The 18,279-nt window shown below is 45.1% G+C and overlaps 1 protein-coding gene across 1 annotated transcript in view; it reads right to left on the bottom strand.

Moving 5' to 3' along the window:
* MTNR1B (melatonin receptor 1B) overlaps positions 1 to 17,011 on the bottom strand; it is a 60,034-nt gene extending 43,023 nt beyond the window's left edge. Inside the window, exon 1 of the mRNA XM_030550902.1 lies at positions 16,804 to 17,011. Coding sequence (XP_030406762.1) covers positions 16,804 to 17,011 — 208 coding nt within the window. The remainder of the gene's footprint in view (positions 1 to 16,803) is intronic.
* Positions 17,012 to 18,279: the final 1,268 nt, after the last annotated feature.

Raw genomic sequence — 18,279 nt, 5'->3', positions numbered from 1 at the left:
AATAAACATCACTTAGTTTCCTTTTTAAGCACACTGAGTTAGGAAAGGCCTATTTAAAGTCAGCACATGAGGTGAAAGACTGGATAAGTGCACAGAGACAGATGCTTCCCTCATCAGCCAGTGGCAAGCTACTGCCAGGATAGCCATTCTCCTCTGACCCCGGTCAAGGTGGGTCCAGGTGGGCAGAGAATGCTTCTTTGAAAACTGTCCCAGGTAGGTTGATGTGGGCCTGGACAAGCTGGTCTGGAGGTTGTTCTGCCTCCAGCCGTGCTGATCCTGGCACCAGCTGGGCTTGCCTGGACCCAGCAGCACTGGTTAGCTGCTGGATCTGGGATCATCACTGCCCCATGTTGTGGCTGAGCTGGTGGGCCTGGAATTTCTTGTGCCCGGTGAAGGAGTTGTTGCATAGGCCACATGAAGGTGCATGTGCTGCTCCAGGGACCACTGGTCATACACTTTGCTCCTCTATGGGGGCTCCTGCACACTGGGCAACCTGGCTTCTTGGCACAGGATCTTGTCTTCATGCCTGTCTGGATAGGACTCCCCACCCAGCTGTTGCTTCCCCTCATTCTCCGATGAGGCATCCTGGGAGCCTCCTTTAAACCCACTTCCTTCGCCTTCCTGTTCCTCCTCCTTATCCTCTCTAGCAAAGTACTGCTTCTTCATCTGCTGGAAGTCATAGGGCTTTTTTGAATCCTCGTTGTCCTGAAGGGTGATTTCTGGCTGGGTCTGTGAAGACCATGGTTTGGGAATGGATGGCAGCAGAATGACTTGTATTTGTGAATGATTTTGCCCTTCATAACACCTGCTCTTTGAATTTAACTATCCCTGGTCTCTTGCTGCTGTTTATCTCTGCTCTGCCCAGCTTCAGTTGCTTCCAGATCTTTCCTGTCGTGGCTGGGGTGGGGTCTTTCAGATGTCCTTGTCCAGGTCCATGCTGCTGCCCTGGCACCATATACCATTCAGCTGCACATAAGAGGGCATGTCCTCTGGCTTGTCCAGCTGCCAGAACCGCTCCTGAAGGTAGCTTTTGCTGTCTTCAGGGCTGGCTCTAGGCACCAACAAACCAAGCATGTTTCAGGGGTGGCATTCTGGCCATTTTTTTTTTTTGCTTCGGGTGGCAAAAGCCTAGAGCTGGTCCTGGCAGCAGCAGTGCATTGTGCCCTAGGGCCGCTGCAGTTCACGCGGCGGGGGAGCAGAGCCTGCACCTTGTGGCTGGGCCTGGCAGGCTCCGAGCAGGGGACACTCAGGCAGGGGGCCACCCCACAGGGCAGATGGAGCTGCGTGCAAATGCCACTGGGCGGCCGCCCCCCCAGCGCTGCAGCCAGGGCTTAGCGAAGAGGCCCGAGCTACCCAGGGACTGCGTCAGGGTGGCCAGAAGCAACAGAAGAAGTGGGGCCATAGAGGGCAGGGCACTGCCGTGTGGGGCCAGCATCCCACTCTCCGGGACTCCAATCCTTCTGGGGCTACCCTGCCCCAGCTCCTCAGTCCCCTGCCAGGGAGGTGCCCTAGCTCTGCCCTCCCTGGTCCCAGCCAGTCCTGGAGGAGGGAGTCCTTGCTGGAGGGACCCTGGGCTGAGGTGTGGCTTGGGAGCCCCGCTGCTTACCCCAACCCTGCCAGTGCTGGACCAGCTGGAGGCAAGGGGGGAGCCCAGGGCTGGGGTGGCAGGGGATGGGGTGGGGTGGGGGGGAGAGCCCAGCGCTGGGGCGGCAGGGGAGGGGTGGGAGGGAGAGGAAGCCCAGGGCTGTGGTGGTGTGGGAAGGAGAGAGAGCCCAGGGCTGGGGCAGCAGGGAGCGGATGGGGGAAGGCACTGGTGGGCGGGGGTGAGAGACCAGGGCTGGGGTTGGGGGCAGTCAAAAATTTTTTTGCTTGGGGTGGTAAAAAAAACCTAGCGCCGGCCCTGGCTGTCTTGCAGCTCCAGAGCTCCTGAGCTGAGCTGGAGACCTATTGCAGAGTTAGGCCCTTGTCATGTTTGATGGCCCTGGAGACTAAATTCTCTGTCATCTAGAAAATACCTCTTCAGGGCACGGCCCATTTGCTCTTTCTCACTGGCTTTGAGGTAAGGCTGTTCCGGGACCTACCCCCACTTTAACACAGGTAACCACAGCTGAAGAACCCACCCAGGCAGTTTGTGTAAGCTCCATGATGTAGACACTGCTGCAACCAGGATCTGGTCTGATTGAAATGAGCAGCTACTTTACCCCTAAATGTGTGAATGTGACGCTGTTAGACAGCAGCACGATCTTATCAGAAAGCCCAACTAAAAATGACTCTCTGTGAAGAGCTGGATTATTATGCATTTAGGGCAAAATTTTCCAAAGCACCTAAATGTCCTGACTTTACTCCTAAATCACATAGGCATATTTGAATATCCCACCCTTAATACTGGTAGCACCGATGATATTCTTAAGAGATTTCTACACTGAAAAGGCATGGCACTTTACACACTCTAAAGACAAACGGAAATCAATAGGAAGGGATGCTATATATATGTAGAGTGGTCAAGTTGATGATTCACCGCCTCTAAGTAATGGCTACATTGAGCCCTGGCTTGGAGGATTTAATAGGACTCGTTGTTCTTCTAATATATAAAACATTCCTTCACCCCAGTTTGAAGTGTCATGGAAAGAATGATTACATTCTCCTTGTAAGACAAAGATGAGTGTGAAGCCAGCATTTTGCTCCATAAATATTGCTTATAGCCTCAGAATGTACAGTTTCAATGATATGGTTCACTAGTGACTTTCATCATTCATTACAAAAGATCTACAGACACGAGGTACATTTTATCCTGTCAGTTAAGAATGCTCAATAAATGTTCTACTTAGAAAATATTTACCATAATTCTTCCTGAAACCATCTGTAAGTTTCCCTGCTTCTTCAGTTGTGTATGTTTTTCTGACACTAGTAACAAGGAGAAGAGATGGACAAGTCAGACTTCTAAATGTTCTTCCTTCTTTGAAATGACTTTGTCGCTACTAGATATGAATGGTGGGGGGGGGGAAGGGTGAAATATATAAAGGGACAGATCCTGGGATGATTCTGAGACACACTTGGTGCAGCTCAAGTGCTATTTTATGGTCCCTGATCTTGGAACCATCTAACCATTGTCCAAGTACTTAGTATAAAAAAGATCAATCACCAGACAGCTCTATTTTATGCCAGCTGGAAGAACATGAATAGAGCTTCTAGGTACCACTACTAATAATTAACAATATGACCCACATCCTCCTTTCCAGCTCATTTGTTTTTAGGACCAAAACTTTTTTGTGCTTCTGAAGTCTATGGACAATATTTTCCTTCTGAAATGCCTGTGCACTCACAGGTGACAGTTGCACCCAGATTGCTAAAATACTATGCAAGAGGTTATCTTCTCTGGGCCCAAAAGGAGTGGAATCTTTTGAGAAATGTTGTTGCAAGATTTCCAGCCTGCTACTGCAGTTCAAATGATCTCTGAACATGTGGATAATTATCAAAACCACAACCAATCTTTCAAAGGTTCTCCAACACAGCTTAGTATGTATATTCAAATTAACTTCATTCAATAGTTAGACTATTCACATCACTTTAAACTTGTGCAGATATAAAAGCCAGTAAAGAGGCTGCAGATATAAAAGCCACTAATATGACTGCTTCAATACCATGGTGACGAATGAAATATAATAAGTACCTAGATATATTGGACAGAGACATAAATACAGAGAGATGATATAGGATTCATGCAAAACCCTCTTCAACATTTATACATTCTAGCACTGGAGTTGTGCTACTGTAGCGTAGACGTGTCCTACACTAGTGGAAGGGTTTTTTTTCCCATTATAGTTAATCTACCCCTTCAAGAAAAGGTAGCTAGGTCAATGGAAAAATTCTTCTGTTGACCTAGCTGTGTCAACACCCGGAGTTAGGTTGACCTAAGCATGGTGCTCAGGGATGTAAATTTCTCACACCCCTGCAAGAAGTAACTAGATTGATCTAATTTTTCAGTGCTCAAACTCAAATTAAGGGCCAAATCCATCTCCCATTGACGCCAATTAAATCTTTTCATTAGTGTCAATGGGAGGTGGATAGAGCTTTAAATCTTAAAATTGAGGTTTATGCAATGCATAGAGTTTTGTGTAAGTACTTTACACAGGAATGAATTTTACCCTTAGAAAGCAGCTCAAGATTTATAGTTGGTAAACAGAGTTATATTTGCAAAGCTGATATTGGGATCCTTATTTTACCCACTATTATTAGCCAAACAGCTAACTTTTGCATGCAACATTTTTATGATTGTCTTGCCGAATGTGAAGGATGTTATTTTATTGCAAGACAGAGTCAATGTTTGTGGGAGCAACATAAAACATAAGCAGAATCATGATATTGGTATTTAAATACAAAATATAAGCTGGATACAAGGTTTACATAAATAATATTTAAACACAGGAAGTGAACTGGATAAAATATAAACATTCAGGCAAATTTAATGATATCGAGTGAGGGATTTTACTGCACAATTTGTTTAGTGGCTATTATCAAATAGCTTAATCAAATGTTCAAGTAGCTCATTTGCAATTAAAAAAGGAAAAAAGCAGCAGTCCATACTCCACCTATGTATGGTGCAGACTTCAAAATATCAGTGCTTAATCTGTGCCAGGACCAAGCTCCGGCATCCGTAGGCTTGGTAGTTCATTGCCCTTGCACCACAGGGCTTGAGTTTTAGTTATAAAAGTAAAAAACTTGCTCGAGCCCCGGCATCTACTTGCATGAACCCTGGCACCTCTTTCATTACAAATTGAGCACTGCAGAATATCCTGGAAAGCTGACTTTTCATGGTATTTCTCATTCTCCTCTGTCAGTGCGGGTACACAAGGACAGAGCTAGGATAATATTACCTGGTGCCAAATAGAAGATGTGGCTGTTTCATCCCTGAGTTTAATATATTTCCTGTTTAGCTGAAATTACAGGAAAATGTTAACCATCCTAACATCACTCACACTTTGTACTTGCTAGCGCTAAGTCCAAACGTAAATTTGGGGATACCAGACATCATGGGCCATTTCTCAGTTATCAATTGGCATAGCCAGCAGAGAATTAGCCATAACATCTCCATTTATTATAGTTACTGGGAATTCTGTTTTTATGTCCCATGTTAAGGTAGAAGTTTCAGGACTGAAAAGATAATGGATTAATGAAAATCAGACATTGAGGTGTGGAAAATTACATCCTGTAGCACACTTTCTGCCACTTAGGCAAAGTTTTTGGTAAATCAGTCTAGGGTGGGGTACTACCAAGTTGCTACCGTCTTATGTTTTCTGAGGTCAATGTCACTTGTCCTCCTTGGAACAAGTCAATATGCTAGAACTTATTCATTTCCGCACTTCACCATTTGTCTGAACAGCATTTTAGAAGGAAATATAAATATAATTTCCTTGACCTGAGAGGCTAATATCTAGAATTATAGAAATGTAGGTCCAGAAGGGACCTAGAGAAATCATCAAGTCCAGCCCCCTACACTACTGCAAGATCAAGTAAATGTTGACTGTCCCTGACACGTGTTTGTCTGACCTGTTTTTAAAAACCTCTTGTGATGGGGATTCCACAACCTCCCTTGGAAGCCTATCCCAGAGTTTAACTACCCTTATAGTTAGAAAGTTTTTTCCAAATATCTAACCTAAATCTCCCTTGCTGCAGATTAAGCCCATTACTTCTTGTCCTACCTCCAGTGGACATGGAGAACAATTGATCACTGTTGTCTTTATAACTGCCCTTAACACGTTTGAAGACTGTTTTCAAGTCGTTCCCCCCAGCCCCTAGTCTTCTTTTCTCAGGACTATACATGCCAAGTTTTTTTAACCTTTCCTCTTACATCATATTTTCTAAACCTTTTATCGTTTTTGTTGCTCTCCTCTGGACTCTCTCCAATTTGTCCACATCTTTATTAAAATGTCAAGTATCAGAGGGGTAGTCGTGTTAGTCTGGATCTGTAAAAGCAGCAAAGAATCCTGTGGCACCTTATAAGACTAACAGATGTTTTGGAGCATGAGCTTTCGTGGGTGAATACCCACTTCTTCAGATGCATGTCTGCATCTGAAGAAGTGGGTATTCACCCACGAAAGCTCATGCTCCAAAACGTCTGTTAGTCTATAAGGTGCCACAGGATTCTTTGCTGCTTTTATTAAAATGTGTCATCCAGAGTTGGACATAGTATTCCAGCTGAGGCCACACTAGTGCCAAGTATAACAGGATTATTACTTCCTTTGGCTTATTTAGAACACTCTTATTAATACATTCCAGAATGGTATTAGTCCTTTTCGCAACTGCATCACACTGTTGATTCATATTCAATTTGTGATCCGCTATAACCCCCAGATTCTTTTCAGTAGCACTACCACTGAGCCAGTTATTCCTCCTTTTATAGTTGTAAATTTGATTTTTCCTTTCTGAACATACTCTCCACTTCACTATCTAAGTCATTAATGAAAATATTGAATAGTGGTGGACCCAGGACTGACCCCTCTGGGATCTCATTAAAAACACCCTTCCAATTTAACAGCAAAGAATTCATAACTACTCTTTGAGTATGCTCTTTCAACAAATTGTGCACCCACCTTATCAGGGCCACCTCCAGGCACCAGCTGAGCAAGCTGGTGCTTGGGGCGGCAGCTTCTAGCGGGGGGCATTCTGTCCAATCCTAGGGGGGCATGGCCACCTTTTGTTTGTTTGTTTGTTTGCTGCTCTGGCCGCCCTGTAGGGGGCGGAGGAAGGGAGCACCCTGCACCAAACTCAGCAGGGCAGCCCCTGTCCTTCCCTCCCTGCTGACCGGAGCAGCGCGGAGCCCTCCCGGCAGCCGGTGTGGCGATCGGGGCCGAGGGGTGAGCACCCTGCTGAAGCGCTGGCCGCCCCCCTTCTTTCTCTCTTCCATGTTCCCTTCTCCTCCCCCCCACTAGACCAGGCGCGCATTCTGCAGCACAGGGAGTCCCCCTGTACCCTGACTCTGGCTGCCCTGTAGAGGTTTTTTGTTTTAGTTTTCCCTGCTTTGCTGGCCACGTCACTCTCCATCCCCCCCGCCCACCCACTTTGCCGCCCCAGCCGTGCTGTGTTTTTGTTTTGTTCCCCCCTCAGGCTTTGCCACACTGCCGGTTTGGTTTTTTTGTTTCACCTGCTTTGCCACTCCAGCTGTGCCGTGTTTTTTGTTTTTTCCGCCCCCCACTTTACCGCTCCGGCTGTGCTGCAGATTCTTTTTCCCCCCTGCTTTGCAGTTCCAGCCGCACCATTTTTTGTCCTCCCGCCCCCTGCTTTGCCGCTCCGGCCACGCTGTGTGTTTTTTTGTTATTTTTTTTCCCCTGCTTTGCCGCTCCGATGCGCCCATCCCTTTTCTTTTTTGTTTGGGGCGGCAAAAAAGCCAGAGCTGGCCCTGCACCTTATAATAACTTCATGTAGACCACATTTCCCTAGTTTGCTACCTAACTTTGGTGAGCTCCCTAGGACATTGGTACTCAATATGGGTCCAATCGAACTCATCCTAAAGTCCATGGAAAGACTGCCATTGACTTCAGTGGCAATTGGATCTGGCTCTGTATGACAAACTGGCCCAAGGTGGCTCATGTCACAATCTGAAATATTAAGCAGTTAAAAAATTAGAAGAAAAATCCCCCCTTTAAAAATGATTTTCATTACTCCTTGTAGAAAGCATCTGGCATCTTCGCTCTCTGAATCAATGTGTCAAAGCATCTGCAGTGACACCACTGAATACTCAGCAGATCCTCTGGGTTTGGCCAGGATTGGAGCTCTCTTGTAGAGTGAACATTCTGTGGAAGTCAGAAAGCACTGTAAAGGGGCAGCCTTTCCAGAGTCCATGGGGAGATGCCAAGACACAGAGGAGTTGCCATACAAGATCATTTCAGAACTCCGCCTAGTTCCACATCCTGTCTGAGAGTAACCAGTACTAGTTGCTTCAGAAAGTGCAAGAAATCCCTGTATCATATTCATCTAGGTATTTTATCATTGTGATTTTTTTTAATGATCATTCAAACATTTTGCCCGCAGTAAGGCTCACGGATCTGTAATTGCCAGGCTCACCTCATGTCTTACTTAAAGATAAGGCACAACATTTGCTACCTTCAAGTCCTCCAGAGTAGAGAGGATTGCATATTTGCATTAGGGTTCAGCACTCCATTCTTAAATTAATTCAAGACCCAGGAATCTGATCGTGGTAGCTTGTTCCACATTCATTTAGCACTACATTCTACCACCTTTCTTTTTGACACCTCAGCTACATAGGAATTGCCATACTGTATCAGACCCATAGCCTATCTAGTCCAGTATCCCGTCTGACAATAGCCAGCACCTGATAATTCATAGGAAGATCCAAAAAATCCTGCAGTAGCAGATGTCAGATAATCTGCCCCTGAATTATAGTCTAATCATAATCCCTAATTTTTAGAGATTTATTTAAATCTGTTAACATGAGTTTTATATCCCTCTCATATTTTTTGTTCACATTAGCTATTACTATGAATGGCTCCTTACAAATGTTCAACCCCGCTTTGAATCTTGCTAAATGTGTGGTCTCTATACATTACTGTGGCAGAGTTCCATAGTCCAATTACACAGTGTGTGAAAAAGTATTTCCTTTTTCTTTTTCTTTTCTTTTTTTTTTTTGTTTAGAATTTTTTGTCTTTCACTTTCATTGAACATCCCCTGGTTCTTATGTTATGAGAACAGAAGATCCTGATCTCCCTTCACTAGCCCATTCATTGTTTTGTATCCATTCTCTAGCAGTACATTCTCTTTATTGTCTGAAAAGACTAGTTAACTCCCCACCATTGTCTGTGGCAAAGACTGATCTGAAATAGTCATTTAGTTTCTCACCAATGTCCTTATGGTATTGGGTGTTCCTTGTAACCCCTAGTAGCCCACATGATCTACTGATTATCTTGTGGGCTTCCTGCTTCTGATAAATAATATAGATATATAATCTTATTTGGTTTTACTTCTCTGCTCTTCAAATTCCCTCTTTGCACTCTGATTTCTAGCCTATGTGTTACCTGCTAGAGTTTATACACATTTCTGTTGGCTCCTCTTGGGTTGGATTTCCACTTTCTCTTTAGCTCAAATGCCCTCTTGTAACTTGTCATTTACCCAGACTAGGTTTTTCGCTTCCTTTCTTGTTTAAGGGTATGTATGCCTTTTATGACTCGACTCTAGCTGTTTAAATAGCCTCCATGTTGAGTCTAAGGAGTTTAATGTCCTTATTTTCAATGTTAGGGTCTTTTTGACTAGCTTCCTCTTTAAAAAATAAATAAAAATAAAGGATCAGATCCTCAGCTGATGTAAATTGGCATATATCTATTTACTGTAATGAAGTTATGCTGATTTATGCCAGCTCTATAAATAAATAAAGTTTGGTCAAAGTGTTAGCTTTTGATACACACCCTTCTCCAGCAACATTGAAGTGGATTATATTGTTATCACTGGGTGAAATCTTAGCCCTTTGAAGTTAATGGCAAAACTCCCATAGGGCAAAGATTTCAGTCATTATCACTTAGGCCTAGATCTTGAAAAGTATTTAGGCACCCAATGCTCATTAAAATTAATGTCTCAAAACCAGTGACTCAACTGTAGTTACTTTTTGAACTAGCTGACATGGAAGAGAACATGGCACTGGGAATCTTCTCCCATCCCATCTCCCAGAAAACAGAGACGTACTGTGTTTAGCTTACTAACGATGGGTAGAAAGAGTGGGCTGGTGGGGAAAGAAGGGAGAGAGTCTTGATGGAGGGAGGAAAGGGAGAGAAACAGAATGCTGTAAGGGATCAGTGTTTTGGGGATGGGAAGGGGTGAGTGAAGGACACGTGGGGGAATGTAGAGGTGAGATGACAGATTGATGTTGATGGCTAGAAAAGAGTAGCAGTACAATTGAGTGGGTAAGAAAGGACAGGTGCAGAGAGCCTGGGATGGGGAAAAAAAAAGGCGATACAGAGAGTGGAAATTAGATGTGAGAGAGAACATGGAAAAGAAGGGAGAGAACACAATGCAGGGGAAAAATGAAGGGAGATGTAGGGAGAAATGAGGAATAAGGGAAGGCTACAAATCATAATGGAGGAGAATATACACCCGTATGTAAAGAAATAGGAAAGAATGTGGTGTGAATGATGAGAAATGGGAAAATGAAGAAGAAAAGCACAAGTCACAATTACATTTTTTAAAGTTTATTTAGTAGGAAGTTGAATGCCAAAATTGTTAAAATACCATGTGCAGGAATGTTTTATTTTCTACAGATGTGTATATATTTACATATAGAAATAACCATTTATGCAGACATGTACATAATATGTGTATATATAGATATATAATTACATGTCAGGGGTGTAGGGGGTGCCCAGGGAGGGGTGGTACCTCTGATGGGGGGACTTGTCGTAACCCTTCGGCGGTGGTCTGTCCACTTTGGTCCCCATCTGTCACTCAGCTCTCACTTGTGGCTCCAAGTAGCTGCAGCATGCGCAGTGGCCACACCCCGGGCAACGGCTTCGACAGGTCGGCTAAACCAGGTGAGTGTAACTGATGGGACTCAAACCCTCAGTGAATTAGGGATATGCCTACCCTGCATGTGACGTCAGTTCCGGCGGACTGGGTGAAAGAGATCACTAAGATCCAACAGCCAAGAAGGCGGTACTGCAACGCTTTGTGGACAGCAAAGAGCTTGATGAGGCACGAAAAATGTCAGGGCCATCCACTGCAACCAAAGAAGTTACCAGTCATGACGATTTTTCGTATCATTGGTGTCTGGCTTCTAAGGTCAAGAGAGTGGGATTGCTCCCGTGCAACGGCTCTACCACTTAAAAAGCTTTCACGCACAGGTCCTGTGCAAATCATCATTTGACATCATCGGATTGATGGACTACCAAGAATTAATTACATGTCTATATACACCAGTGTTCTGATGACTCTGGGAGGGAAGAATGGAGGAAAGAGTGGAATTATTATTATTTATATAGTAGTAGCTTCTAGATACCCCAATCTAGATTGGAGTTCCATTGTGCTAGCAGCTGCTTATGAGCCTGTCTCTGTCTTTGTCTCTCTCATCTCGAGAGCACTAATATCTATATAAGAGCTAGTTTGGGACTGGAATAGTAGAGTTATCTATGTCTATATAAATATGGACTGAAAGTCTCAGAAGTGACTAATGATCTTAATGAGACCTGATTTTTTAGGGTGACTGTTCAGCTGAAAATGAGGCCCCTTTAAAGATATGTCAAAATTGGCAAACAACGATTAAGGCACCCAAAATCATTAGTCACTTCTGAAAATTCAGTACATTATGTCAAACCGAAAGAACAAGTTCGCTTATTTGATCTTTCCCACATATGAAGTTTTGTTTAATTTTGCAACAGGTTGGATAAAATTATTTCTCTTTCAAAATTAGACAATATAAAAGCACTAATTTCTATAAAATGAACCATTTATAGAGATCAGAAATTGCTCAGGATCTTACAAAAAGTCTGGCGAGAGTTACATAACTGGACAAGTGGTGTGGAGTCATACCAATTAGATATGAATTAGTAGAAAAAGCCTTCACAAATTCATTCCCTTTCTCTCAAGCACAATTGAGAAACAGACTTCAGTATGGACATCAAGCCTGCAGTTGTAATGCTGCCCAAACTCCCAATGTAGTAGGACAGAAAGATCAGGCCCTAAAAGCATCAGTCCTAACAATGCCCCACACTTCCTTGACTCTCCTCTTCTGCTGAATATGAATACCAACCTACACTTTTCTATATAAAGGCTAATGGGGCATTTCATTTCACTCAGTTCTGTGAGCCTCATATTATACGAAGGCTGTGAAACATTTGCTTTTGATCATTCCTTAACTGTATGGTGGATGATTCATAATTAAACAATTTGTAATTATCAGGATCTTAGTAAAACCTGAGACAGAACAGTGTGTCTAAATCTGGGGGCTATGACATAATGGTGTCTTGATTCCTGAAGAGAAGGTTATTAGTGATATTAGTTAAAGTAATTGAGCTTGGGTTCTTTATTCCCTAAATCCACACTGCTTAGTTGTAACCTTCATCTCACATCCTAAAACTCTCCCTCTGCCTCCACACAAGAGTTCACCAGCTTTTTCAGAGAGAAAGTAGTCAAGATCTGAAGTGGTCTCTCCCATTCATAGAACCACAGTGTTAGAAGGGACCACAAGGGTCATCTAGTTTAACTCCCTGCCAAGATGCAATATTTGTTGTGTCTAAGCCATCCAAGACAGATGGCTATCCAGTTTCTTTTTGAAAAGCTCCTGTGAAGGAGCTTTCACAACTTCCCAAGGCAGTGTGTTCCATTGTCCTATTGTTCTTACAGTTAAGAAGTTTTTCCTGAGATTTAATATAAATCTGCTATGCTGTAGTTTGAACCCATTGCCTCTTGTCCTGCCTTCTGTGGCAAGAGAGAACAATTTTTCTCCATTTGTTTTATGGCAGCCTTTCAAATATTTTAAGACTTCTATCATGTTTCCCCTGCCACCCTTAATGTGCCCCTTTCCAAACAAAACATGCCCAGTTCCTTCAGCCTTTGCTCATAAGGCTTGCATTCCATCCCTTTGATCATCTTTGTTGCTTGCTTCTGGATCCTTTTCAGTTTCTCTACATCTTTTCTATATAGTGGTGACCAAAATTCCTCCTATTTTCTCTCTTCCAGCACCCTGTCCTCCTTTTCTCCTGTCACCAACACCAAAGTTTTGGACTGCTCTCCTCCTCTAACCCTTCCACTGTCTCAGCCCCTCTTGTCTCTGACATCCATTGCCATCCACTCTCATCACCTCCTGACCTTCCCCAATATCTGACTCTCCTTTGCTCCTTCCCTTCACAATTACAAAGATGCTCAAAATCAACAAGATGAAATTCAATAAAGACAAGTGCTAAGTACAATGCTTAGGAAGAAAAGTCAAATGCACAACTATAAAATGTGGTGGCTAGGCAGCAGTACTGCTGAAAAAAGGATCTGGGAGTTGGAGTGGATCACAGATGAATATGCGTTAATGGCTGCAGTTGGGAAAAAGTCTTATCATTCTGGGTTGTATTAACAGGAGTGTTGTATGTAAGACACAGGGGTAATTGTCCCACTCTATTGACACTGGTGAGCTTCAGCTGGAGTACTGTGTCCAGTTCTGGGCACCAGACTTTCAGAAAGATTGGGACAATTTAGAGACAGTACAGAGGAGAGCAACAAAAATGATAAAATTTTAGAAACCCTGACCTAGGATGAAAAGTTAAAAACACTGGGCATATTTAGACTTGAGAAAAGAACATGGGGAAAATGTGATAAGCCTTCAAATATGTGAAGGGCTGTTACAAGAAGGATGGTGATCCATTGTTCCCCATCTCCACGGAAGGTGGGGTAAGAAATAATGAGCCTAATCTGCAGTAAGGGAGATTAGATAGTTTTTCCTAATATCTTAACTATAAGGATAGTTAAGCACTGAAATAGGCTCCAACAGAACCTTAACGCAGAGGGCTGGGCCAGATGATCTCTTCAGGTCCCTTCCAACCTTACAGTTCTATGATTCTATAATCCTATGCTCCAGTGACTTCAAAAAGTCAACTCTTGACCCACCTATCTTTCCAACTCCTGCCTCTTCTCTCTTCTTCCCTCCATCTCCAAAGTAATTGATTCTTAGCATTCCACACCTTCTCTACTACTCCATTAATGGTGATAGTCTTGAATGTCCATCTCTCTGATTCTCCCACAGTCATCTTCACACCTTCTTTCATTCTGCATTCTACACATGGAAATCTGACTGAATTGACCCATAAGCCTCTACCTATCTCTACCCCCTCAAATCCATCCTTAAGAGTCATTGTTTCCTGATGCCTAAAAATGAATTTGTGGGACAGTCACATGTAGATAAATATTTAAGGTTAAGAAGAGAATATGTATATTGAAAATAAATGTTTATGGTGTCCCTCTCCCTGACCCTCAGCATGTTGCTTGGCCTCATGAATTGTAAACTGTTGCTAGCACTTTGTGGGCACTACTGGACCTAATAATATGCATTAATAATTCTATTATGAAAATAATGCTTGTAACTAGTGACATCTTATGATACCACCATGCACTTCGATAATTAAATTTAAGTTTATTCCCACTATCATACTCACCAGTAACTTCTGTGCACTGTAAAATGAACAAAGCAAACCATATCAGCCTACCTACACAGAAGTCCTGATCATCCTTCCTCCTCTATGACCTGATGTTTCTGTCCATCTGAGCTTCACAAAGATGAGTGAACAAAGGTCTATTCATTTTCATCAACCAATGGGCACTAGTGACAGCAGTGTACTCCCAGACCCCCAGGGTTATTCAGAGCAGAATTGACACTTCTCTCAGTCTTTGGGTCATGCAAAGCTACAGTGATTCATATCTATGAGCTCTGATAAGTGATAGATCTATTTGTCTAAGGACTGGTAGGTTTTTGTGATGTTTTCTCTCCCCACTTACAGTATTTTCTCATCAGCAGAGGTACAGGTGGCCTCAGTGTAACAGGAGGAATTTTAAAATATGGACGAAAATGTCATTATCTTCCTCCTAACTAATTAGATTTCTACATGAAGTAAAGCCCAATAGAAGCATATTGTTTTAACAGTACTATATTATATGGCCTTCTAATCCACATCCTGCCCTTAAAATATAAACATTTTATCAAGTCACTAGGCAATTGATGACTAAACACAGTCATTTGCTAAAAGAAAACTGCTTTTAGATGAAAACTCAGCATCATCCCTTTTTCAGTTCAATATCTTCCTGATAGGTTATGTTCCTATATTTTCATTTTTCTGTTCCTTTGATTTATTTTTCCTACTGAAACTGATAGAGGCCAGATTCCTTTTTTTAAATTATAATAGTATCTAAGTATTGACCAAATGATAACAGAATAGTAATGATAGCTCTGTATATTGTATTCTTTCCAATTTCATTTATTTCTGCTTCCTAGAGAAGCATTTTTTCTTTGAAAAGCAAAGGCAACCTAGTTCTTAGTGCCTCTTACTGTTCAATTCAAGTCTAATCAGTATAGCTATAGCAGTTACTAGTGTCAAGTTACATAAACCAGAGTTTTGCACATCTGAAATGATCTTTGTACAAGTCTTATGCTTCAGCTGAACTACAAGAATACCATTTGTACCAGGTAAGTTAATACATAAGATAAAGAGATATTTCAGCCATTCTTATAGTAAATGAAACCTAGTGTATTGCATTGTCAACTGGGGGGGATGCATACAGATAGTTAAAGCACCAACGATAAACATTTAATGAACTGAAATGTCATCTCTTTACACACTATTTCATTTTTTGTATTTAACACAGGGACTGAATTTTCCTCAATTTCCTTCAGTTCAAGATCTATCCACAATGAATGTGAATCAAGAAAACACTGAAAAGACCTTTTCAAAAGAAATGAACCTCCCTGAAATAGACCTGCATGCTTAAAGTACTTTCATAATGATATATTACCAACTATATTTTATTAACAAAGGGAGGGTTCATAGCGAGGCTCCCGATGTATCTCTTTGACCTAAAATTCTTGTAGCACCAAAGCAGTCTCCCATTTAGCATAGAGATGGTATGGGGCATTCTGCGCCTAACTTGGATCTGGTCTTGACAAAGTTTTGTTACTTAGGACTGAGTTCCTTCACGTCAATAATGCATTGAAGATCTGAAGTAACAATAAAGTCCCGGAACCGCTTGTAATGGGAACTCTAACGATCTCGTTCCCTGCAGTTAGTGGGGATAATAACACCTTCCATTACATCCATATACCTAACAGTCGACTGAGTGCAAATATCCTATGAACAATCTAACTTTTTAGCACTTGTAAATGAACTCCTGTTCGGCTGAATCAGGCTGTAGACAGCACGTAGGCGGTATAACAAAAGTCCATTCAACGACATAAAACAAGAATGGGAAGTCATTCTAAAAGAGGCATGGCAAAGCAGTCCCATCTGGGTACCACTTATTTCCTCCCCCTGTCTAGTTCTGTAGGGCAAACAAATGTCTAGCCACCTGCATCTTTAGCCAACCCCAAACTGAATAAACTGCGAGGCAAACAGAAAGTTTATCAGTTACATCACCTCAAGAAATAAACACACACACGATTCGAAAAATCCCCTTTATTTGGTGTTTAAGGATGACCAAGCAGGCGGCAGAAAACGTTGGTTAATAAATATGAAGATTACTGTGAATTTGATAAACCCGCGGACAGTGGATTGAGTCTCTCTCTCCTACACACACACACACACACACACTCAAAAGTACCCTTAGACAGGTCTGAATCTCTACAAAGAGATTTCCCTCCCGTTCAGTTTTGGGGAAAGCTTTCAGTTAATCCTTAAACGCTATTTTATTACCCCGCATCCTTATAAAACACACGGCACCACACGCCGCACTAAGATTACCCGATGCGTTGCTAAGATATACTTGCTGCCCATTAGGAGCCAGTGCCGGGTTTAGCAGCTCGTTCGGGCTGAGGACAGGGATTGGCACAAGTGTAGGGCCAGCCCAGTGCCGTGGTTTCCGGACTGAGTTGCGGGGCTCAGCAGAGTTGGGAGGGCCCGGGCAGAGCTCTGGGAGTGGCCCAGTTGAAGGGTTCAGGAGAGGCAGCGGGATAGTTTCGGGCTGAGTACCAGGCTGCCCGTTGTATGAAGCCCCCTCCCCAGCCGGCCCGGCGCGGGGCTACTTGCGGAGCCGCCCCGTGCTTGGCAGCAAAGGGCTACGCCAGAGTCCAGGGGTGACTCTGGAAGTGGCCCGAAGCGGCCCCGTCCAGCCTCTTACCTGAGTTCCGGAGCTTGCGGTTCTTGAAGACCGAGACGACGACCAGCAGGTTGCCCACGATGTCCACCACGGTGGTGAAGATCAGCACGCTGGACAGCGCCGGGCACACCCAGGCCGGCCGCCGGGCCGCCGCCTCCCGCCCCGCCAAGCCGAAGCCCCCTCGCCCGCCCAGCTCGCAGCAGTTCCGCAGCGAGCCATTCCCCAGCATCGCGGCCGCCCGCGCCCCCTTCTCCCGCCCGCCTCCTCCTAGCACGGGCTGGGGCGCCCCGGGCTCCCCATGGCAGCGCCGGCTGCCGCCTTCCCTCCCGCCCCGGGTGCCCCGGCGCTGCAGACTAGCGGTGCTCGGCGGCGGGCAGGGCTTTAACGGGCTGCGCTCCCCCGCCCCGCTGCCTCCCCAGCAGAAGGCGCTGCGGGGCGGCGGCCGGGCGGGGCTGGAGGCAGCAAAGCGCCCCCCCCCACCACTCCCCCATCTCTCGCCAGCCCCCGGCCCGCAGCCCCGCCAGGAGCTGGGGCAGGCGGGGGAAGGGGTCGGCGCGGGCCAAGCGGGGAGGAGATTCAGAGCAGCCGGCCAGGTCCCTCCCCCACTGCCCCGCCTCCCCCCTCGCCCCCGCCCCACACACAGGCGCCCGGCGTGACTGCAAACTTTCCCGCGCGCCGCTCGCTGCAGCTCGGCTGCTGCCGGGGGCGCTTTGCTGCGGGGCGGAACCTGAGCAAGGGGAGGGGGGGGCAGCGGGGGCTCGTGAACAGGGCGGCTCCGAGTGAGTTAGGAGAGATCGGACGGGGGGGGTGGGGAAGCAGGCATGGGGAGGGAGCGTGTGTAAGGGGAGGGGATTCCGGACGGGGAGGGGAGCACATGCACAGGGGGGAGAGCAGCCATAGGGGATGTTATCACTGACGGTGGATAGGGGATGCATAGGGGAAAGGAGGATGCCTAGGGGAGAGGGAATCAAGGGGGGAAGGAAGGGTGCGTAGAGGAAGGAGGCTCACGGGGGAGGGGAGGATGCCTAGGGAGGGGGACATGATCAGGGCAGTGGCAGTCAACCTTTTTGCACTTGCGGACCCCTAAAATATTTCAAATGGAAGTGCAGAGGGACCCCCTGGGAAATCTCGGTCATAGTCTGCAGCAGTGGCATAGCCCGGTGGAGGGAACAGTGGGAGCGAGGCGCCAGCCGCTGCAGCGCTTTTACTGATGGGGCGGCGCTCCGGGCCTTCGGCGGCGGGCCCTTGACTCACTCCATGTGTCTTCAGCAGCATTTTGGCAGCGGATCCTTCAGTGCTGCCAAACACACCCCGGGGCAAGTGAGGAACCCACCGCTGAAGATCCGGAGTGAGTGAAGGAGCTGCAGCTGAAGTGCTGCCAAAGACCCCGAGCACCGTCGGGTGAGTAAAATTAAAAAGGCGGCAAGAAATTGAAAAGGCGCCACTTGTGCTCAGTGGGGGAGTGGCCACTGCTCCACTCCTCTCCCCCCCTCAGCT

Source organism: Gopherus evgoodei, chromosome 1 (genome assembly GCF_007399415.2).
Source record: "Gopherus evgoodei ecotype Sinaloan lineage chromosome 1, rGopEvg1_v1.p, whole genome shotgun sequence".
Lineage (NCBI taxonomy): Eukaryota > Metazoa > Chordata > Testudines > Testudinidae > Gopherus > Gopherus evgoodei.
Note: the sequence above shows the minus strand (reverse complement) of the source record. Positions and strands in the feature narration are given on the sequence as shown.